This window comes from Podarcis cretensis (genome assembly GCF_951804945.1).
Source record: "Podarcis cretensis genome assembly, chromosome: 5".
Lineage (NCBI taxonomy): Eukaryota > Metazoa > Chordata > Lepidosauria > Squamata > Lacertidae > Podarcis > Podarcis cretensis.
In genome coordinates, this window is record NC_137174.1 from 53,538,310 (window position 1) to 53,562,793 (window position 24,484).

The 24,484-nt window shown below is 37.9% G+C and overlaps 1 protein-coding gene across 6 annotated transcripts in view; it reads right to left on the minus strand.

Moving 5' to 3' along the window:
* The window catches only part of RBM20 (RNA binding motif protein 20), a 111,578-nt gene that overhangs the window by 79,703 nt on the left and 7,391 nt on the right, over window positions 1-24,484 (minus strand). The window contains exon 1 of one of the 6 annotated variants that reach the window (XM_079976068.1): window positions 19,822-19,841. The exons of the other annotated variants lie outside the window; for them this stretch is intronic. Coding sequence (XP_079832194.1) covers window positions 19,822-19,826 — 5 coding nt within the window. The 5' untranslated portion in view covers window positions 19,827-19,841. Of the gene's footprint in view, window positions 1-19,821; window positions 19,842-24,484 lie in introns of those variants that run through there. 6 annotated transcript variants of the gene reach the window in all.

Here is a 24,484-nt window from a genome sequence, read left to right on the forward strand (position 1 = left end):
AACTTTGATAAACTTAAATTAAGACTATTATAATACCCACAAAGAAGTCCACTGAAAAGTCCTTATAGTAGGAAGGTACTGCATGTGGTTGATTGAGAATTTATTAGAATGCAATTTATCAACTAGTGAACAGTTTGTGTTACTTAATACACAAGATTTCTTGTTATACGAGAGATTTAAGAGGTAATCAATCTTCTGGTATTCACTGCCTGCTGACTTGTTAATCTACGTTATTCATAACGCAGTAACGGCGAGTTTGAATTAAACAAGTTACAGTTGTATTAGGCTCCTGAGCTTCCAGGGGGTGTTTTTAATCTTGCTAAATGAATCAACATAGCAAAGTTACATCATTTTGGAAAATATTGCAAGAAAACAACCAATAATATCAAAATATCAAGCACATTAGAATCAATTTGAATTTCATAACAAATTTCTGCAGACTGATTGTTATGTGAATGGTGCACTGATCCCTTGGGTGGGTTATGTCAATCCTCTAGGGTCCACAGACCACCAACTGGGAACCACTGGTCTAATCATTTGCAGTAAAACTTTCCAGATTTATTCAAAACAATCACAAAACATTCTTTTAATATATAATATGTGTATATCTATTTATGTATACAGTATCTATATTATTTGTATGTTTATTATCTAAATATAATACTTTTGTAGGGCTGCAAAAGCTCATCATAAAATGATGAGTTTGTTCTGAAATCAACCTTAATTGATAGTAGCATATTTAGGACTGTAAAAGCAATTATAAAATGACAAGGCTGCTTTGAAATCAACCTGACTTGATTTATCAAGCCCAACAGCTGTTTGGATATGCAATGAACCGTGAAAGAGTATCACTCACCATGGGGCTCAAATATATTCCCTGCTCCACCAAGACTGCTGGTCAGAAAGTGAATGACAGGCAGTTCACATAAAAAAAGGTTGGGATCTGGAAGATGTTACGCATAGCCAGATTTGGCCCTCCAGTTGTTTTAGGACTACAATTCCCATCATCCCTGACCACTGGTCCTGTTAGCTAGGGATGATGGGAGTTGTAGTCCCAAAACATCTGGAGCGTCAAGTTTGGCCATGCCTGTTTACAGGAACCTGCATTCAAGGGATGATAGGGAGGGAGAGAGAGGGCGCATCTACTCTTTGTTGAATGGAACAGTGTGGGTGGGAAATTCATTAGCTCAGAGGTTTTGAACCCTGAGCTTGAATAGGGAATTAATACAGTTGCCCCTAGGCATCCTCTCTGCAAAGCAGTGCCCATCTGGCTCTCTCGTTTACCACAGACTATGTAAAGTCAGTGAAGCCAGTTGAAGATTCAAGTTGTGGTTTTTCCATGACATCCAATTGTGGCAAAGAGATCATTTGCCCAGTAGAAGCTAATGACTACTTAACCAGGAAGTGTTGCATGAGAAAGGCTTCTAAACATAGTTGACATGTGGAATCAATACAATACAAAACAAAGGATAGTCAGGCCTGAATGCAATGCTATTTTCACAAAAATATGGTTTGAGACAGACAATATCAGTCATGGCAGCCAGAACACATTAGAAATTAATATAACAAATATATTATGCTTCATTCTTTTACAGTAAAAGGTAAAGGTAAAGGTACCCCTGCCCATACAGGCCAGTCTTGACAGACTCTGGGGTTGTGCGCCCATCTCACTTAAGAGGCCAGGGGCCAGCGCTGTCCGGAGACACTTCCGGGTCATGTGGCCAGCGTGACATCGCTGCTCTGGCGAGCCAGAGTCGCACACGGAAACGCCGTTTACCTTCCCGCTGGTAAGCGGTCCCTATTTATCTACTTGCACCCGGAGGTGCTTTCGAACTGCTAGGTTGGCAGGCGCTGGGACCGAGCAGCGGGAGCGCACCCCGCCGCAGGGATTCGAACCGCCGACCTTTTGATCAGCAAGTCCTAGGCGCTGAGGCTTTAACCCACAGTGCCACCTGCGTCCCAGGCACTTTTACAGTATTTTTGTGTTTAAAATGTTATTCCTAGAAATGTCACCAAACATATTTCACTAATTCATTATATGTGCAATAAAAGAAAATTGGGAGAAAATTCATGTTACAGTCTACTCCCATGTACAACTAAATTATGTATAACCAATGCATGGTATGCCACTTAGGAATCATTGATAAAAGGAATTTGTACCCTCTTCCAAAATGTACCAACTGTTTCAAATAATTTTAACAGCAAACTGTCACTCACAAAAAAAATCATAAAATTTGGAATATTACATTAATGAAAGACTTTGGAATAACTAAGCACAAATATTTTAAATAACTTCGCATTACAGAATAATATATTTTAATGGCAGGACTGGATGTTTTCTTGAAAATCAAAATAGAACACCATGGCTAATTAAGCTAGAATAACAACCAGTAATGTAAAACAAACATTGTTAGAAGTAATATCACAATTCCACATGAAATTATTTTGAAAAGCAGCTTTATACCTATCCAGAAAAACACCATAAGCACTCTCTCTCTCATTAATTAATAAAACCCCCACCCATTGTTCCATATACATATCACTTGCTTTGATAAAACACGTTATTGGACACTATGTGAAAACTGTCACATTGCAACAGGATTGTATCCAACTATACTTACAGCAGACACACTTAAATTAATGGATCTGAGGTAGTCATGACCATTAATTTTAGTGCATCTATTCAGATTGTGATTAACCTAGTGCTGTGTCCCTGGTCACTTCACTCACTAATCCTGCTTATCCCCAGCCCCCAACCCACCATCTTCTCTGCCAAATCCACTATTCCTTCCCCTTAAAGTTAGTTGTCTGTGGCTCGCCTGAGCCACCTGCCTTTATCTTCCCTTTTGCTTCCCTTCTCCTCACCCTCCAACACTGCAGTGATGGCCCAGTAGCTTTCAGAAGGCTGTTGTCATGCTGTACCTTGCGGCACCACCTGTCAGCCACTAAACAAATTGCTGCATGATGACAACAACCTTACCTTTTTATTATATGTCAGATATGGTATACAATCAACAGTTTCTGCTGAAAGACAAGAAATTGTTTACAAGATGTTAATACTGCATTATCCACTCACAGGTCTGAAGATACGCTATAATGAAAAATCCACAGTGCTGTTAGTAAGTGTCAGTTTATACAGCTGTTGGAAAGACTAGCCTATGCTGACTTCAGTCGAGGGCTTCAGTCAATTCAGAGCTGGCCACAGGTATTGCCACAGGTTGAATTCAATTCTTGGTATGTCATTAGAATCCCTCTCCCAGTATATAAAAAACCAAAACTGGGCTTAATGTGTAATTCAACAAAGAAGCTGAAGCAACATTATGGAGCTAAAACTGTAAAAGTCACAATTAGTCCTTCCAGTGACTGTCATGAAATGGTTATGTGACTCATCCAGTTGCCCCTCATGTGTCTGGCTACAACAACTTAGAACTCAGGTTCCTATCCACAATAGTACCTTTTCCACTGAAAAAAATCTAGATATTCATAGATGACTTGTTATTTACTTTGAGAAATGTTTCCAACAAAAAACTGGAGCACAATCCAGCCAAAGTTAGGCCCTTTAAAGTTCTAATTATTTCTATAGGAAAGAGCCAATGAAATGCCATATATTGTGTGATTACTCCCAAACTGCAAACTAGATTTCAGTAATTTTAACAATTAGATTCATAACAGCAAGTATGATCCACATACAATCTAAAATCCCATTGATTCCAAAACTAGAGATTAAAACAAATGCTAACTAATCCATTTAAATCAACAGGTTAAAAGTACTTAACCTGGACTGGACCATGCCCTTCGTTCATCCAGTTCATCCAGTTTCCCAGTACATAAACACTGGCAAGATCTGTTAATTGCTAATGTGCTCTTCAAAATCAGCTTTCCATGGGAAATAGTCAATCCTGTAGGCATCTTAACTTAATGTGACATTGAGAATGACTCTTAAACCAATGATCTACTTTAAGTACTCAACAGATTGACTGTAATAAATACCTAGATTAAACAGCAGGAAGATTGGCATGTTATAGCAGCTTTAATAAAGATTAACTAATGCATGCTTTGAGCACCATTGTTATGGAACTATGAAAGCAGCATTACAGTTAAAATGTATCCCTTTTTCAACACACCATTATAAGGTCTGAACGCTCTTTTGTTGTAGACATTGGGTGCCTCAATCAGCACTGAGGAAGCACATAATTGCCAACTAGCAGTCTGCCCTCGATTATATTTGAAGCTCACACCAGGGGCTGCTAGTCAGTCAGTAACTGCACATTTGCACGTTACTAAGGTGCCCTCTGCCTCCACTGCTTAGCAGTTACGGGCAGGAATTCCATTCTTTCCATCATCACTGCACAGCAATGATTGGCATTTTCCACTAGCAAATCACTTGACTATCCAGCACTGTTCAATAACTCATGGGACAAAAGTTTGCAGTTTCTGAGAGAGAATGGATTTTTCACATGGAGATTATTATGGACCATAATGAAAGAAAGCTAAGGGGTAGGCAGCCCAGAGGCTGAAGGAAATGTAAGTAATGGAAAAAGAAAGAAGTAGGAAGAGTAAATGAAGAACAGAACTTGAGGTAAAGGGCAGAGGAGGAACTGAGAGAGGATGATCAGACATGGTTCTGTATAAACTTCCTAGAGCTTAAAATAAACTTGATGGGGTCAATATTACAGAGGAGTGGAAGTAAGGAAAGGTGGTCAGGTTGGCAAAAGGAACTGACAAGGTAGACAAGGTAGAGTGGCTGGGGAAATCCAGCCAGATGGGCGGGGTATAAATAATAAATTATTAAATTATTATAGACAATGACCTGGTTCTAACATAAGCGAAAGTGAATGTTTGTTTTCTGGTTGCAAGCCACAATATGAAGCCATGTTTATTCTTTGCTTATGATCCATAGCTTGCCATTATGGAAGAAAATTGAACAGCCTTGCTTGACCATAGTTTCTTTAGCCAGCCAATCACATATGTTCACTAAACAGAGGCACACGGCAAGAACAGCTGGAAAACAAGCTGTGGCTGGTCTGCTTCTTTGTGAGGCGATTCCTGATTTGTTGAACAGACCATGGTTAAAACAAACCATGTCTCAGCATTATGTGGAAATACAAGTGAAAAGTGTGATCTGGGGAAACAACGGGTACTGGAGAAATGGAAGGGCCAAAGAAAAAGTATGACTGGGAATGTGTACTACAGGTGCAGTGAGAAGTGGGAAGTAGGAAATCAAGGAAGGACTAAGGACTGTACATAAGGTTTCAAAGTCTAAAGCTTAGTCCCTAATAGGAAAGTGCTGTCAGCTGTCATTTCCAATGCCATTGCAGCAATGTGACCCAGCAAGACAAAAAGACTAAATGGCAATTAGCAGTGAGGGTAGAATAGGAAAAAACCTGAATTTTACATCTGAACTAACCAGATAGTTCTTTGACTACAGGCTTCTAGTATGTGCACACACTAATAATTATTTTTTAACAAAACTGAAAACAGAAAGCTTTCTTTCCTTAATCTATATAAGAGAAGTACAGCATTCTAATAAAAATACAAGGAGTTTAAATCCAAGGTTTCTAACCTTCTAGTAATTTAATCCAGGTACTACATGTCTTACACCAGACAGACTGAAACCAGTAAGATTTTTAAACATATGGCTGTGGTTTCTAAACAGATCATTATTTTTCATGTAGCTATCCCAAGTTCCCTTAACTTACTGACTGTAAATCCCTTTTAATCTCTTTGCTAGTAATCTGACCATTCCCTAAAGCTCACTTTTTTACTTTAAAGTGATTTGCAGACATTCACACAGTAATTAGCTATAGGCAATGTTGGTATCATTGTCATCTAACTAATTTTAAGCAGTAATTATTATATTACTCTTCTATTTTAACCAATTTTAGATGATATTTTATTACACCATTTAATCAGTATCTTATATCTTATTCTCGTTACAGACTCTTTGTATCATGACCATGCCAAGGTAGAAACTTTTTATAAGTTTAAGACTCAGAAAATGATTTTCTTCTTAATACAATAGCTTCACATTTAAGGGTAGGGTTCCAAAAGTTACTAGAACACAGCACTTTGTAGAAAACACACAGCAGAATCAACTGTTCTTAGATATATTTTTCATTCTCAAATAAAAATTTCAGAACCTTAAAGAGACATTTTTTTTTTCTCAGCTGAAATTGCCTAAGGAATTATCTCTTCCTCTTCTACAGTAACTAATGAAAGAAGTAAGGATGAGAATGACACAGAGTAAGCAACTTGGATAAGACAGCTCTACAGTGTTATAAAACTCACTGAGTGGATTTGGACAAGCCAGCATCTCATAGCGTTCTCACAGTTATTGTGAGGATTAATTAAGATATGCCACCCAGAATTCCTTGGTGCGAGGGAAGACTATATTACAAATATAGACTGCCCCCCTCAAAAGACTACAGCTTACGGTATATTCCATAGTGTATAGAGCTGAGAAAAAATAGATAATATTATTTAAATCGGGTTTTTTGAAAATGTTAATTGATTTCTTCCCCAAATTTCAGCTATAAGAAGTTTAACCTGGTTTAAAATGAAATCTAAACTTAATGTAAATTCACCATCTTCTAAAACTAAGTTGTCAACCTCTTACTAAGGGCTTGTACAAGAAACAGCTTCACAGCACATGTATCGTTCATGTATTGATGTAATAAGGGTGACAACCATTTCTTGCAGGGATTCCATTCCCAGCCACTGCACACATCAGCAGAGTATTCCTAAACATGCCCTGCCCCGCCTCCTGTTCTTCCCTGTTCCGGGTCCAAAAGGGCCCACGCATCAGCAATCGTAAGTCATTTAGATATGCCTAAAATGGTCACCACCTGTAGTTTGATACTTGAGGCCACAGGTACTAGAACCCATATTAATGCTAACCTGTATCTTACCAGGATCACACATTGAGCCCATATGGCAGATTATGTACTCCTGTTTCATTCCCAGCTACTTAAGCTCGGTTATGTGTTCAGTTTTGAGAGTTTGGCATCTTAAAGATGCCCCCCAAAATTATTACTATTATTATTACTATTATTATTATCCACTTCAACAGATGCATGTTATTCTGAGATGCAAGTAGATGGGAGGCAGGGAATTGTAAACAGTTATGCCATAAGGAAAGGAAATTCGGGGGGGGGGAGCTCAGAGATTCGCAATTATCTCACAAACAGGAACCATTCACAACATATAGCAATTGATAACACAGGAATTTTTTAGCACTGGTAAGCAAATTAACATATATAGTCTGCTAAAGATCCATTTTTTCCTCATGTGACCAATAGCTTTTCTCCCATTACATGTGTTGATTGGCTTACCAATGTCAGGAAGTTTATATGTAGCTACTGTTTGTGTGTGTGTGTGCGTGTGTGTGAATGGCCATGAATAATGCAGTTACCATTGTCCATGCATTTTTTTGCATTTCCTTCCCTTCCAACCTACTGTTTACATTTAAATACACCTCTATCATGCATATCTATACCTGCAACTCAGGATAGTCCAAGAAAACTTATGTCATTATAAATTTGTTAATCATTAATGTGCTTGTGTGCATGTGTTCCTACAAGAATTCAACACGACTACCACTATGGGACTTATTAATATTCACATACATTCATCTTCCATCTTATGGAGAAACATTATTTTGTATAATACTGTATTTTTCCGTGCATAAGACGATGCTTTTGCTAAAAAAGATTAGGCAAAAACTGGGTGTTGTCTTATACACAGATAGTGAATGCAGAGGGGGGACGTGTGATTAATGGCAGCAGAAAGCAGGAGATTGGCAGCGGTGATTGGGCGGGTGATTGCTGGCTGCAGCAAGACCTGCTGGCGATTGGTTGTGGCTGCGGCAATTGGGAAGGTGACCAGTGGCTTAATTTATTAATTTTGGATTAAAAAAAAGGATCGTCTTATACATGGGGGTGTCTTATACACGGAAAAATACGGTAACTACCACTGCTTGATTTTGGCAAGTTCTGGAAATTATTACTGCTCAATCATGAACATATTTACTCATAAGAGAGTTCTAATTTCTTCAGTGATACTTGTTTCTATTAAAAAAAAAGATGCACAGGATTGTAGACTTAGCCTTCTAGTAAGTGATTTTGCTCAACATTCTTAGATGTGTACATGTCTTATCTGTATCTAGGCAATAACAACAACCAGATATAATTGTCCTCCCTACCCAACCCTTTTCATTTAAAACTATTGAGTGCATAACCATTCTGCAGTTATGCATAATCATTCTGCATCCGACTGTTGTTGACTTTCAAATTGATTCATGTTTATATGATACCTAGGTGTCATGACCTAGGACCCAGGTGGATGTTGTGGCCCAGAAAGTATGTCAGAACCCACAGCAAACACACCTATGAGCACGCCTTCTGTCACAGAACACATCTCTGATACACAACTGGCCTCAGCCTGCTAAGTGCTGAGTCTGCATAAACACGTTATCACAGCCACAACCACAAGGTATCTGTGCCATTGCCTTCTATTGGCAATGTGTTGGAAATATAGCAATCCCTCTACTGCTTGCTTATTTTGCAAGGAATTCAGTGCTGCCTTGAAGCTCTAACAGCTTGCTAATTCACCCTGCACCCCCTACCTGTGAATAAGAAGGTGAATTTCTGTATTTTGCTGGTATAGCACCCATTGTGGGCATCTCTTATCAGCTTCCAAAGCAGAGAAGAGCAAGCTAATATTGAGCAGAAGAAATATCTGGAAATCGTCAAGGAAGAGAAGCAGTAAATTTTCCTGACCCAGATTAAGCTTCATGTAGCAGGTCACAGAAAAACAACATTTTGTATGCGACAGAAGAATAGTGAATTTACAAACTTTGCTTAAAGATACCTGTTGCCATAGTAATTAGGGGCAGGTGTTCTGACCAATTAAATTAGTTTTTGGAGTCCACAAGCTGCCAATGTGTTTTGCTATCCAATCATATTACTGAAAAGATCGCACATGAGGTAATCATGCATGTAATTGTTATAAAAGAGTCTTGAATTTTGTATTTGGGGTCCAGAATTTGGAGAATTCCTCTGGATCATTTATTCTTGCTGCAGCCTGCAATAAATATGAACTCTTTCCATGACGCTGCTGTCTTTATTTGGCTAAAGAGGACCAGCATATTTCCAGACCCCCCCACTGTAGGGTAACATGCATACATGGGCATGGTGACATGGAGGGACCACCATCATTATACATCAGAAATAAGTGGCATCCATTTCCATTGAAATACTATGAAATCTTTTAGCAAAATTGCTCCAAAATGATCTCATTCCAAAACTCATAGAATGGGCTTTAGATAGATGAATATCATTCACTAGCCACTGCAATCTGTCAACAGAGTACAAGCATATACAGTGGTACCTCGGGTTAAGAACTTAATTCATTCTGGAGGTCTGTTCTTAACCTGAAACTGTTCTTAACCTGAAGCACCACTTTAGCTAATGGGGCCTCCAGCTGCCGCTGCACCACCGCTGCACGATTTCTGTTCTTATCCTGAAGCAAAGTTCTTAACCCAAGGTAATATTTCTGGGTTAGCAGAGTCTGTAACCTGAAGCATATGTAACCCAAGGTACCACTGTATAAACACTACGAAGCAGATAAAGTTATCAAATTAAAATTATGAAAACTTATCTCTTGGGGTCCACTACCCTACTCTTTACACACACATCCCCAACTTTTCTACCTCCCCCAACCTCAGGTGCTTTGCTGCCTTCCTTCCTGCCGCCCAAGTTTAGAAGGGGGTTCCCCTTTCTTACATTTTACCCTGGCAGCCAGGTACACTACAATGCAAGGTAGCAGGAAAGGCTCCAGCTACACACCACCATTTCTACAAAATGCCCTTGGGCCCATGTGGCATCCAGGGGCTATTTTAGAAATGAAGATGGCAGGCAACTGCAGCCTTGTCTGGTACTTTGCTCTGGAGCACACCCAGCCACTCAGCAAAAATGTGTTGTTTTTTAGTTTTGGAAGGCTTCAGGATCTCATTGGTGTCATGAAAGGTCTCAGTAGGCACTGCATTAAGAAAAACATTGAGAAGCAGAAATGTACTTTAGGCTGCCATGGTTACGTAACAACTCAAAGGAGGGAAGGCCTGATTCTTGTCTGTGAAAGTAGTGCATGGAGCAAAAAGGTAGGAAACTTAACACGTGTGGACATAATGCAATAGGCCTTTGCACACAAAGAAACATATGTGAGAATAAACACTGACTGCACTGCACATGTAAATACAGAGGCTGCAAGTTTGCATGGTTAGTACTGTATAGAAAATAAGCAGATTACTGAGCTGTCTCTTGTTCCTCAACCACAAAGCACAATAAAAATATTACTGGCAGGGTTCAAAAGATAATAAAAGGCCCATTTAAATGCAAACTTTTTTAGTATGTCCAGCATATAAGTTTACAGTGCTACAGTACAGTAACATGAGAAGAGAATGTTTTGAATAAGTGGGTAATTGAATTAACAGAATCCTAAAGAAAGATTTCACATTCACATGCTTAAATGGATTAAAAATAGAATACTAGAACTGTCTGACTTCACTTTTTAATTTTAGCCTGGTGATGAACTGGCCCTAAATACTGAAAGGCACAGCAGTTTTTTTCTTCTTCAGCAAAGTGCTCATCATATGTTTATATGAAGGAAATGTAGCATGTTCTATTAATAACTCCTGCAGCCACGGTTAAATCTGTATACCCTGTGCATCAGGAGAATGCTTTTGCTAGCTACTATAGGTCGATCAATCTCAACATGCAATTGTAGAACTTTATGGAAATGCAAAGCATTTAACAGTTTAGTTATTCATTCCCCTAAGAAAATATGTTTATCAACATTTTAGTTAATAAACAATAATAATGTGCAAAAATGTCAGAAAAATAATGTGCCACACTGTATAAAGCTTTCATTTATTTTAGAGAAGAAACATTGTATCTTTAATATATCATTGTGGACAATTGGCCGATTTCCAGTTCATGTCACTTTCACATATGTTCATCCGTAAAAATGTTTCATCCTGCTTCTGCATTTTTAATGGAAAAAATGATCAAAAAGAATAGTATTTTTAAACATGCTCTTTCTCAAAAAATGCATTTCTAAAAGCATTTTTATTCTTTTTTCAGCCATGAACTACAATTGGAACATTCAGTAGGTGCAAAAGCTAATTCCAACCCCTTGTTCCACACAACTAAACACATGGAGGGGAACCAAGATTACACTGGCTAACCCTGTGCTTGACATCTAAGATATTAGCCAAAAGTGTGAATAGCAATGTAAACTCCTATCATATCAGAGGTCCCAATAGGTGTACATTTATACAGACATAGGACAACTCCCACTCTTTGGTTGAAACATGGAAATTAGAGCCAGAAGACATGCAGAAGTGAGGCGCTGGTTCAGCCAGTATGATCGCTCTCCAAGCGTTCAGCCTTGGAAGAGAAAGTAGGAACAGGACTACAGGGTGATTTTATTTCCTGCTTTAGAAGCAGTTGATATTCTAAATGTGTTCATCTTTGAATTTTCAAGTGTGTATGTGCATGTATTAATGGAAGGCACTATATTTTCCTGTATAGTACAATAATCTGAGTAATCCTAACAGCCCATGATTATCCAAATCTAAACTATTCAGATAATCATTCATTGGATTACTTGTATAGGCTTTTAAATGTAATGTAAATATATGGGGTCAAGCTTCTTTTGAAATGGAAGGGCATTTGAAAAGCAGTTTGTAGCATGCGGGTCATTTATTCAAAAGGGGGGGGGCCTCCGCCAAGCTAGCAGAAGAAGTACTCTAAGAAACACTTTGGATCCCAACTCAAGATGGAAAAATGTTGCTACTTCTCTATTCTGACATTAAACTAATTATGTCATGCTGGCATTACAGTGGCAATACCAACTGAGATGCTAACATAAATATTTGTCATTCTAATGCAATTGCAATTTTATCTCAGATTTGTTTGTATCCCTATTTCTTTACTATTCTGATTTCATTTTTACAACTCTTCCTTGCTTCATAATTTTGAAAATGCCTCAAATGTTTCTGAAATATTTTCTCATAGAAGCACTCAATGTTCAGTGACACTCAGTCATCCAGGCCTAACTTCTTGTTTAGCATGCAGAGATTGTTATATTCTATTTCCCTTCAAACTCTTCATCTAACACTGATTTAGGCACAGTTTCCTCTTCTGCCTGGCTCAGGCATCAGTAACATCATATTTCTGCTATGAGAGTGATGACCTCTGCTTAAGATACTCTTGCAACAAATGAAGTGCAAGACCACTTAAAAGCTGGATCGATGACAGTAAGTGATCCTTTTATTTTACATTGGATGTCTTTCTTAAATCAAATATGCTGTCTTATTGCCAGGCATTTTAAAACGTCTTTATAATCTTAGTCATAAGACAGTATGTTTTTCAAAGGTTATTTTGATTCTTTTTCTTTTCTGTCTGCATCAGTAAAATAGCTGGTAAACTTTTCAGTGAAAGAGCAGTCATTTAAATTAGCTTTTGAAATACAATTTGGTCAATACGTGCATAACGAACTATTGCTGGTGACAGAAATATTCCTGAGGTAGAGGACAACCAAAAGCCTGAATATAAAAGGAGAGAGACGAGCAGCTTTTCTTCTTTCTTCTACTTGATATATAGTTTAAGAGATCTTCTTTCACTTTGCCTTCATGTGTTATTAAATACAGGCATTATTTTTAACTGATTTATGGAAGAGCTTCAGTTTTACCCTGTGAAGAAAAGGCTGAAGGGATTTTAAATTCAGACACAGCCAATAAAAAGTTATTTCTCTTTGTCTACACTGAAATAAAAGGCAGGCAGAGTTATGTTTTTGCAAAGTTCCTTGCCCATGCTCTAATGTAAATTGATTACACTGAGAAAATCCCAAGAGCAAAGATTCCATTTTATCAGGATTCAAACAGGAAAATTCCACAAACTAGAAAGTTAAAATTGTCAAATTCAGTGGCTGCAGAATAACTATCTCAAGTAAGCAGCATATTCAAAAAAAAATATTATCTAATGAAAAACTTCAGTCAAATTTAATTGGGTAAACTGTGCATTGCTAAGCAGCATAACACTTTCTAACAGTGCCGGCTTAAAAATAGACCAATACTGTAAAGAAGAAAGGAGAATGATAGTTCTGATATATTGGAGGACTTCAGGTAAGGGGCACATGAATTTCTGCTATGATCCATAAGTGAAGCATGATGCGTTGAAGTTTTTTAGCTCAAATGTGAGATTTCCTTCTGGACAACTTTCAGGAGGGGGACAGTCACATGCCAGTGAGTGTTAGGGCCAGAGGCAAAAATAGGCAGAGCAATGGATGTAAAAGTTGCCTTTGTACAAGAGAATATACTCCCACACCTCTATCTTCCATCCAACGAGCGTCATTATCAGAGTTCAAGGACACATTCCAGCTAGGCGAAAACACTCAATGTAGGTAGGTGTGAAGCAGAGCCAATGATGGGTGTGGCCTAGAGAGAATGGATATGGCTAGGAAGTGGTTGAGGCATGGAGAGAGTCCCAAAGACCATACAGACATGGAGAGCAGCATTTGGCCCATGGACATGACGTTCCTCAACCTGACCTACTGGATGATTCTCCCCAAATGCTCTCTCCTGAGAAGCATAAGCAACCATTGTGTGTGACCCAATGGCTCTTCACTCATTTGTGTGAAAGGAAATACTCCATGTACCTAATAATTTGTCAATACGCATGCTAAGTATTTGCTTTGTTCATAGACAGACTACCTGTGCACGTGGTCTTCTGTGTATAAAAAATGCTGCATCACAGATAATGCATTCAAATTGACATGGCAACAATGAGTAGAAATATGAAATGTGAGATTATGAATCATTAATCAGATGGCAGACATCTAGCAAAACCAGGTTCTAATAAATTTATTTTTAGGATGCACTCCTAAAAGTTGATACACCTCATTCAAAACCTTACTGGGCTCTCATCAGCAGGGCAGAAGTAGATCCCTCTCTCCCTCTTTAATCAATATGCCGCCCATTAGGAACACCAGGAGGGAAATACTCTATGCAGGCTCAATAGCTAGCATACTTAATTCCCCTGTTGGGGGCTTTTGGAGAAACTGGGCAGATGTTGGTCCACATCCAGTCCTACCAACAGTGTGAATCAAAGATCAGTAGGGGCAGGGTTTCTGTGGTGGCAAGTTTCTATGACGGCAAGGAGGAGGAATCTTGACATTGGTTCTACCTCTCTGAAATCACAGTTGCTTGTTTTGCACCGAGAAAGGGGTATCTGGTACTTTCTGTGTCCCTTGAGATAACACTTAGCCTGGCTGCAATCCTAACCCCATTTATCTGGAACTAAGCCCCACTGAATTCAACAGGAATTTCTTCTGAAAAGGCATGGTTAGGACTGTTTTTATCAAGCTTTTCTTAGTTCTTCAATGTTGAATTGCGCTTTCCCAACTCAAAGCTTTCCTGATGACATATAACTTACCTAATCATCATAACTGAATAAAAATGGGGGAGAAATTATAACCAAACATTCTTTTTTTTCTAGATAATTAAATGCATATTCTACTAACTGCACATCACATGCGACATTTCCCAGCACATCAGTAAGGAATGTTTTTCTATTTTGCTTGAGTCCTGGATTTAAAATTTTAGGTCAGTATAACATTCCTGCACATATTTGACCACATCCACAGTATACCTCCATTTCTCTATTCTGCTCCCAAATTCCTTCTCCCAGTTTCATCTTCAACCTTCAATCAGTAGCAGACAGTGTAGTAGAGCTACACCACTCACCTTAACTCCCTCTGTCTGCATCAATGCTGCATACAGGGATGGAGAGATGGAGGAGCATAGACATAGTACAGTATAAAAACACATCAGCAGGAATGTCAGATTGGTTCTGCTACTGTGTTTGTACCATACTGATCTCACCTCTCACTATTGCAGCAGCAGCAAAGCTGGAGAGAGCTCAGTTGTGTGGTGTACCACTGCATGCTGAATGTTTCTGCCTTCAGTACTGGAAGGTATCACTTGCACCAAATGCTGAGATATTAACCAAGGAGCTCTTATGATTTTAGAACCTAGAATGATTGTTTAGGAGATGGTTGCAATGAATCAATATGACATATGGTAAAAATATATATTTCCTTCTAGTCTACTTTCTTGAACAGTATGAATCCTTGCTCTGGATCATGACAATTCATAGGTGTGCTTGTAACTTAACACAACTGCATAAGAACAGCCTGCTGGATCAGGTCAGTGGCCCATATAGTCCAGCATCCCGTTCTCACAGTGACCAACCTGATGCCTATGGGAAGCCTTTCTCCACCTCACCTTTTCTTCCTTCCACTAGCCACCCTTTCCACTGCACCTGTTGACTATAGTTGTTACTGGTCTAGTTCATTTTTCTTATGTTACAGCTGGTTGTGAGCAGCAGGGGGGGTGGAATTCTGGTTTAGTGGAGGGAAATGGGATTTTTTATTGTACAAAAATTCATCATCCTTTAAATCATAGAATTCAAAGAATTGTAGAATTGTAAGGACCCCTGATGATCATCTAGTCCACCCCTGCAATACAGGTAAGTGTAGCTGACCCATACAAGAATCAAACTTGCAACCTTGACATTATCAGCACCATGCTCTAACCAACTGAGTTTATCTCAAAAAGCAGAGAATTATTGAAAATGATTACTTAATTGTGATAGCATATTCTGGTACTTAAGGCATGCATATCTAATATCAGATTACAGTGGTACCTGGGGTTACAGATGCTTTAGGTTATGTGATTTTGGGTTGCGCACCGCGCCGAACCCAGAAATACCGGAACGTGTTACTTCCGGGTTTCAGCGCTTTGCGCATGCACAGAAACACCAAATCATGACCCGTGTGTGCGCAGACGCGGCACTGCGGGTTGTGAACGCTGTGGGTTGCGAACGTGCCTCCCACACTGATCACATTCGCAACCCAAGGTTCCACTGTATTTCTCCTTCCTTCCAACGTATTACTTCATGTGCGACAGCTCACGCTATTCAGTGAGAGGCAACCCTCAACTCTGGCTTTTCCATGGTGCAAAGGGGAAGCAACAGCAAGTAGGAAGTGGATAAATAGCATTGCAAAAGGAGAACTTGGTTCATGGTTCTCTTGAGTCATACACACTCTTATTTTGCTCTTTGAAGATCCTGCTATCTCTTGCTCTCTCCACTCCTTTCACTCTCTCAGAGTATTTGAAAGCATTGTCTTAAAACTCCCTACATCTTAATATCCTTTTAAAGGGGCTTGCTGTTCGTCCCACATTTTTAGGATGTGAAATATCTGACTGAGCATGGCAGAGCATTCTCTATACTAGCATCAAAATTGTGATATAGGGTTTCCAAAGAGGCCTCTCAAGCATCTCAGACTAAATATTTTTCCCTACCCAATTTTTCAAACTTGGCCCAAAGTTTGTCCTAGCTTCTGATTTCATTTTGTAGCACCAGCTTTTTCATTTGATCTATTATCACAGTGATGGGAGTTCAGTATACTCAGTTGCACTCCAGCCAATCACAAAGAGATGAGCTGCCTAGAATGTATAGCTAATTTTACTTTGTTTTTAAAAAGTATTTAAGAATTCTCTTCACATAGGAAAAAAAAACTTTCATTTTTTTTTAAAAAAAGAAGTCCAATAATTAAGAGGATAAAGCTACAAATTATTTCTGGATAGCTCATTTACATGCCTTCACAACTCACAATCAGGGTCAGACTTCTCACAGAAGATAGGAAGGAAAGCTCCTGTATGTGTAGTGACCTTGAATAAAGCTGTAAAGTGAAGGAAGAGCATGATGCATAAGTGGGAGGAGGGTGGTGACCGGCAAAGAATGTGCCAAGTGCCCAGGTGGCGAAAGAGTAGAGTACAAATAGGTGGCTTGGCGAATATGGATACTCATGAATGTTAAGAAGTGCTAATAGGAAGCATTTAAAGAAGATAGAGATAAGAGTAGAGAATTATACTTGTTAACCAATACAATTTTTATTCTTGTATAAAAGAAACGAAACCCAAATCTCCAGCACTCTTTTGACATGTGGATTATTTTATCAACAGGCCTCATTTTATTTGACCAAAAGTATACTGTTTCTGAACTTACATGAAACATTATAACCATTAGCACGAAATAGCTATAAAAAGACAACCAATCTTTTTTGAATAACAGAAACAGTTTATAGATGAAACAAAATAAAAAAATTCCTTCCAGTAGCACCTTAAAGACCAACTAAGTTAGTTCTTGGTATGAGCTTTCGTGTGCATGCACACTTCTTCAGATACGTGCATGCACACGAAAGCTCATACCAAGAACTAACTTAGTTGGTCTTTAAGGTGCTACTGGAAGGAATTTTTTAATTTTGTTTTGACTATGGCAGACCAACACGGCTACCTATCTGTAACTGAAGTTTATAGATGGTTTAAGTTGCCAGCACATAATTTTCTTTACAGGGGATGCATTTGGGCATGACCTTTTATTAAAAAATGAAATGATAAAATGCTAAATTTGTTATCAAGTACACATGGAGATTATAAAGCGATCTCCTTTACTTTTTTTACACTCTGATGAATATTAATTACTTATTTTTTATCTTTAAATACCCTTTGGCATTGTAATCATAATGAATGAGTACCATCCACCGTATTATTTTTATTTATTTTTGGCCAGGTGGGAGAAAGCAGTGAGTTACAAAAAATATATCTAATAAGGGATAGTGTGGGAAAAGTTTTGTCCGTGATATATACACAAAGTCCCCAAAAGCAGGAAAAATCCTAAACTCTTTAACATGTCATATGAGAGTAAATGCCTCTGAAATAATTGTGGCTACTTCAGTCATTTATTTCATAAAATTTATATACCACTGAATTGTAAGAAAAAAACCTCAAAGCAGTTTTACTTGACACTGACAAACATACACAGAACAGTCACAGACAGGTATGAACAGAATCACAGAAAAGCAACTCCCAAGCTGTTTAATAATCCACTGTATTAAAAGCTGCAACTTACACTGAGTATGCTGACACCTCTTCCCTTGAGAGTGAGTGATGCAGTCTTAGTTGCATAGGCAGTGGCACTTAGAGAACTGGTGTGTGGGTGTGGGTGTGTGTACACACACAAAATGTTCAACATGGTGTGCTTTTGTTCAGAGTTCCAGCTATTCCACTGCATTCACCCTTCCCTGCAGCTTACTCCCCCCCATCACCTAGCATTCGATGATTACTGAGCATGCCTGAGCCTAATTAGGATTAGGTTGGTTCTTTTGTGGAGAGGGGGTTAGGCTGGGGTGGGCACACGTGCCTAAATCCAACCTGCATTAAAATATTGGATTTCTCAATGGGTAGCTCTTGATTTCTACAGACAGCTCTCACTTGTGCTCCTTACATACATTTAAATACAGTGGTACCTTGGATTACATACATTTCAGGTTACATACGCTTCAGGTTACAGACTCCGCTAACCCAGAAATAATACCTCGGGTTAAGAACTTTGCTTCAGGGTGAGAACAGAAATCGTGTGACGGCAGCGTGGCAGCAGCAGGAGGCCCCATGAGCTAAAATGGTGCTCCAGGTTAAGAACAGTTTCAGGTTAAGTATGGACCTCTGGAACGAATTAAGTACGTAACCAGAGGTACCACTGTATAGCTTATCAGTGTGAACTTGGAAATAAGCTATCCAGTTTTATCCAACCTTTCTACAATTCTATGATTCTATGTGGCTCTTCCTCCATCCTCTTTTCCCAGCCACTCCACTGTTCTCCATCTACCATACGACTGTTTTCCTCAAAACAATTCCAATGGCACTGAGCACACTTGGTCTTCATTGGACTGTTTTGTCAAGTTACCCTCTCAGAGTTCTTTTTTCCTTATTTGTATACTTCTGCAAACCTTTGTGTTTTTCCAAGTCTACTAATATCTCCCTGTTGTTCATTTTGGTTTCATAAGCAACAGTGCTCAAAGGGCTCAATCATAATTAGAATGTAGGATGGACATAAATAATCACTTAGCCAAGAAAAAAACTGTTCAGATTGAATTACAATTGTGAATAAATTAAAATACCTTGAGAAACAGAAGTTTCACTACCTGTGGTCCCCCCTGGAAACCATGGGGAGTACAGGCATTGCAACTTCATGAGAATTATGTTAAATCTCTTGGCAAAATCTTTTCAAATTTAATGAATACCTGATGGGAAGAAAAAAACTAGTTATCCTGTAAGTAAGCAATGTTTTCCATCTCAAAACAGCCAAAATAAAATAGTAATAAATCCAAGGTTATAATCCTATAATAAGATAATCAGCAGGGGAGCTTTAGAATATGGCATATTTTCATATACGGTGCAGCTAGTGTAGATCTATCAGCACAGCTCCTTAGATACACCATGCAACTCCACATTACCTGATGTGAATCCACTAATAGAAAGCCCAAAACTGGCTAGAGAAAAGGGTTTGACAGGCTAAAGAGTGGACATATGCCACTCAGATCCTCATCCCACCTACAATGTTAGTATAATGCTACACTGACCATACATCTAATGTAAGCAAAAACTTACCTGCTGAAACAACAGAGCCAAAAATAAAATAAAAAATTCCTTCCCTCATCCTGCGTTGCCCACATCATCACAACAGAGTACAGAATTCAGCCCATCATAGTGCATAAAGAGCAGTATATAAACCCTAGACAAGGAGACCGCATTTCAGGGGCACACAGATATATCTCGCAGACGCTGACCTCACATCATGCACACTGAGAACACACAAAGAGGAACTATGGAAAAAGAGCACTCATGTTAAAAAAAAGTACCTCATGCAAACAGCCTTGTCTCAGAACATATATTAGAAAGAGACTATTAGGAAAACTTCCTATCCCAGAACTGTTTCAGATGTTTTCAGCTGCTTCACCTTAGAACTCCAGACACAACAGCTACTGCCAAACCACTCCGATAATTAGATATGCAAGCTCCTCCTCTTGGCTGCATGGAAGGGGGATGTGAGCATGTGAGCCTGAGGCTCCCTAGAACACATACGCACCCTGTCATCATGTAAGCACAACCGTTGTCCATTGGATTCCATCAACAGACATGAAATAGCTATGACAGTAATTATGAATGAGTTGCCAAAACAATGAAGGCATTAACATTTCTACAATGCAAGTGGAGCATTGCTAGATCTTATTAAGGATTTAAAACAACAGCTTGTAATTGACAGTTAATAAACTTAAAGAGGCATAGGACAACAGATTGATCACATCTTTATAAATCAGAACTTGCCACAAAGCCCATAAAGGGAATAATAAAAGTAATAAAAGGAAAAATTCATAACTGAAATCACAATGTTTAGCTGCAAACAGTTAGTCAGAATAAAATGCTGTCACAAACATTTTTAAAAACTACAATTTAAAATGATGACTGTGAAGAATTCCAGAATTAGTCTCTATTATGTACAATTGTAGAGCATTTGCTCCCTTAAAATTCCTATGTATAATTTTTATGAATTTAAAGAAAAAATATATTAACCAAAATATTTTTCTGAGATTTCTTCCTCTTTGCAGAGAAACCTCTTAAGAAGTATTTAGAAAATTGATCATGTGTTAATTTCATAGGCAGTTTCAGCATTTGAATGAACTCAATTTTTTTAGAGAGTAGACTGATTTAATAAAATAAACATTTCCTAGTGTCTCCACTCATGGGAACAGCAATATTAAATTCCCAGTTTCTAAAAACTGGGTAATTTTGTTGCAGTTAACAGGAATTCACTGTCATGTGTTTGCTTAATTTAGATAAATTCTCATTATTCTATTGAGAATAATACACATCATGGAATTTACAGGCATTGTTGCAATTCCAATCCATGTTCTGTAGAAATCAATGATCCTTTCCCCTTTACAGTCTACAAAAGCACCATGTTCTACACAGGACCATTCCAAATTGGCTAATGACTGGAACTAACAATGAAACACAGATAAGAAGGGAAATCTCTATTCATAAGGGGTTTCTGCAATCTTTGAAAGAAAAGCATTTCCACTTAATATTACACTTCTTCTACCTCAGAACTTTCTCTAAAAGGCTTCAAAAGCTTTTTCCCATGCTGCATAAATCTCACAATGAAAGTCTTTCCAAATGTTACATGTCGTATCCCACAGGGAAACTGAAAAAAGTTTGTATACTTATGAGATATTAAACAGCAACTAGTCTGTTTCTATATTCCATTTTGTGCGTCAGACAGCAGCTGATATACACATGCTCCATTTCCTCATGTACACCAAACAGCAACAGGTGAAATAAATTATGAAAGAACCATAAAATTATGGTGGACCTTCATTTCCCCCTGAATCTTCTATTTCTCTTAAACGCCAACATCTTTCAGTTTGGATTACCATGCTTACCACCGGGTTTTAAGAACTCTTAATTCTGGTTGACTATCTTATTAATCACTGTCAAAGAAGTAGTTCATTAGGTATACAATGTGTTATGTGATATGTTTAAGACAAAACTAACATATTTAGACACAACATGTGGTAAAAGTAATTCGATGTGGAACTTACCATAAAGAAAAATGTAGCTTAGTAAGCTTCTGATTAGTTCTTTTTGCTGTTTCTTAATATGTGTGAACATCAATTTACTTCCTGTTTATTTTTACAAAAGTGGCAAGATGGGGGAGGGGGGGAGTTTATCTGACGTGTCCTTCATCTGGACTGAGAGGTGGGCTAAGGCAGTGGAAATCAAAATCCCAAAAGGGAGAAACTTATTTGTTATTTATATGAAACTTTCAAATACATATAAAACACCCACAAAGGAATGATAATACGAAACTCATTTGGAAAGTCAAACCACTAGAAATATAATTATAAGCAAACTATATCAAAAGCTTTTTTTGTTACAAAGACTAATCCTACATCTTGATGCCTCACACCAGTCAACAGAAAACAAAATAAATCAGTTTTAAATAACTAAACTGAAACTCAATAAGCAAATCTTACACTACTTTGTCTTAAATACTATGTCAAAAAGAGCAACTAAATTAGATTATTTCAAGAGTTTCTTTTCTTAACCAAATCTGTTTTGGGACATAAGGTGCGAAAGGCCACATCTATTCTTGGTATTTCATTAAGTGAGCTTTCCCCACAACTCTTGCAGTACTTACTTTTCCCCAAAATGTTTGTTTTTAGGGAATTGTTGATAGGAAATCTTAATACTGTATCAACATATGTAAAACAAAAACACTAATAGAATGTGGTCCTAAGCATGCTCATTTGGAAGAAATGAGAGTATAGAACTTATATCATCATTGTTCATCATTGTACAGTACAACTCTATACAGGTCTTCTCAGAAGTACGTCACACTGTGTACAAGGGGCAGGGAGTATAGAACTCATCTTAAAATCGGCAATCCATGAAAAGGCCCAGACTAAATCCTGACACATTCCCTTGAAGGATTTATTCACACAGCTTTGTCATTTTTTTTCAACTTATAGTGGCTAGAAATTGGGAAAAGGCCAGATATGCTTAAATCATGTTGATGGCAGGATTATAAGGGACAATCCAATCTCTTGCTGCAGTCTTCCTTTCTTACTCCCACTGGTCTGAGAACAGAATTCTCCCAGAACTAACCTCTACTGTGGATGTCATCAAGGATGTGCACACACATTCCTCAATCATACTTTTAAGTCTGGAATCCTATACACATTTACTTGGGTGCAATTCCCACTGTGCTCTATATGGCTTACTTCTGGGTAGGCACAAAGAAGATTTCAATTTAAGTCTGATTAAACTTGAAGTGGATTGCTGCCTCTAAAATTTGTTTCATCCAGTCCCTTCTGATGCTGTTTGTTTCCCATCAGTGTTATTTCAATAATTACTTTCCAATCATGTACCACCACGGTAAATGCACCACAGATATCCAAGATCCATTGGTTTCAATTGCAAGCTCTCAAACATCGCGCTGCCACAAACTTCTGCCCTCTCTTCAGAACTCCGCTCACCCGGCCAGAATACAGCCAAATGCTTTTCGTGTCTGTAATACCATCGCCTAAACATGCCCATATACTGGTAATTTCATCCAGATTCCACATTCTTAAGTAGCGGCTACTTTCCCCATCTGAGACCTAGGCTTTTCACTAATCCTCCACCACCTAGGAAGTCAGATGTCCCAGTTTAAAAATCCTAAATCAGGTGGCATTTATTCATTACCACTCAAACAAAGAACAGGTGAAATAATGTAATCAATATATCGCAGGTGCCTAACCAAAACTGATATTATATTTGAAACACCAGAATACAAATCTACAACTGCAGGACATGGGGGATAAAGAGTTAACACGAAGTCCGCAGAAGATGCTGCCTTGCCCAAGGCCACCCAGAGAGCTACACAAATTCAATATCTGAGCGGAGATTTGAAGAGTCTCCCATGAACTCAGTATTTCTCATCATGTTTTAAATTACTTTTAATATGTAATAATTTGATTTGTTAGAAGATTTAAACTTCCATATTAATTTAGGATACAGGATGCTGCATTCTTACTCCTTCTCTTCCTTGCAATTTCCCCACTACACAAAACCGTATTTTTCCAGATTAAAAACCACACCCCACAGCAAAAATTACTATATTCCATCTGAAATTGTACCCTTTCTATAAACGTAAATGTAAAGCTATTAGCTAAAACCTTATAATTATGAGATTTAGTCAATGGTTGTGTATAAATGAATATATAACTTTCAATGTATAATGCTTATAATTACACCTGTGAAAAATATTTCTGTCCAGAAAGCACAGAATACTTCCTTACCAGTATATTGGACTGAATTGCTCAGTTTAATCAAGTTCTTTCCTATAAAGAGTTAAGACTGCTATTTCATTTGTTTTACTCTAAAATAATAAACATTTTACCTGCCATTTTACATATTTTTACAATAATATCAATTTTTAACCATTTTATGAGTAGGAATATTAGAATACTGGTGAATCTTGTAAAAAACAGTTCAATTCTGCTTCAGCAATATGAAAATAAATAGAGCAAAACAAAATGTATGTGATGACAGTAAGTACCTACAAGCAAAGCAATTTTCGGAACTTTTCTACATGTGTAAAAGTAATAGAAAATAATTAACAATCAAAATAATTTGACGGCCTACTCTCTGAGTTGTTCTTCTAATAGCTGTTTTAATTTAACTTAATTTAATACTGTGTTCAGTTCACAAAACACTTTTCAAAATTCTTATGCCAATCACTGTCTATATTATTTTCCAACTATTTCAGAAAACGAACCAATAACAACATGTATCTAAACATTTTCTGTTTACTACAGTTAATATTGAAGCATATTAATTATGTCAACATGCAATAAGAGATTAAATTATGCAACGCAGTTACAAATACCGCGATCAAGTTCCACTTCCATAGATGGAAGTTTGACATTTGCAATTTTACGCCATGCCGCCATGATAAAGAATGGCTGGAACTATCTTCTT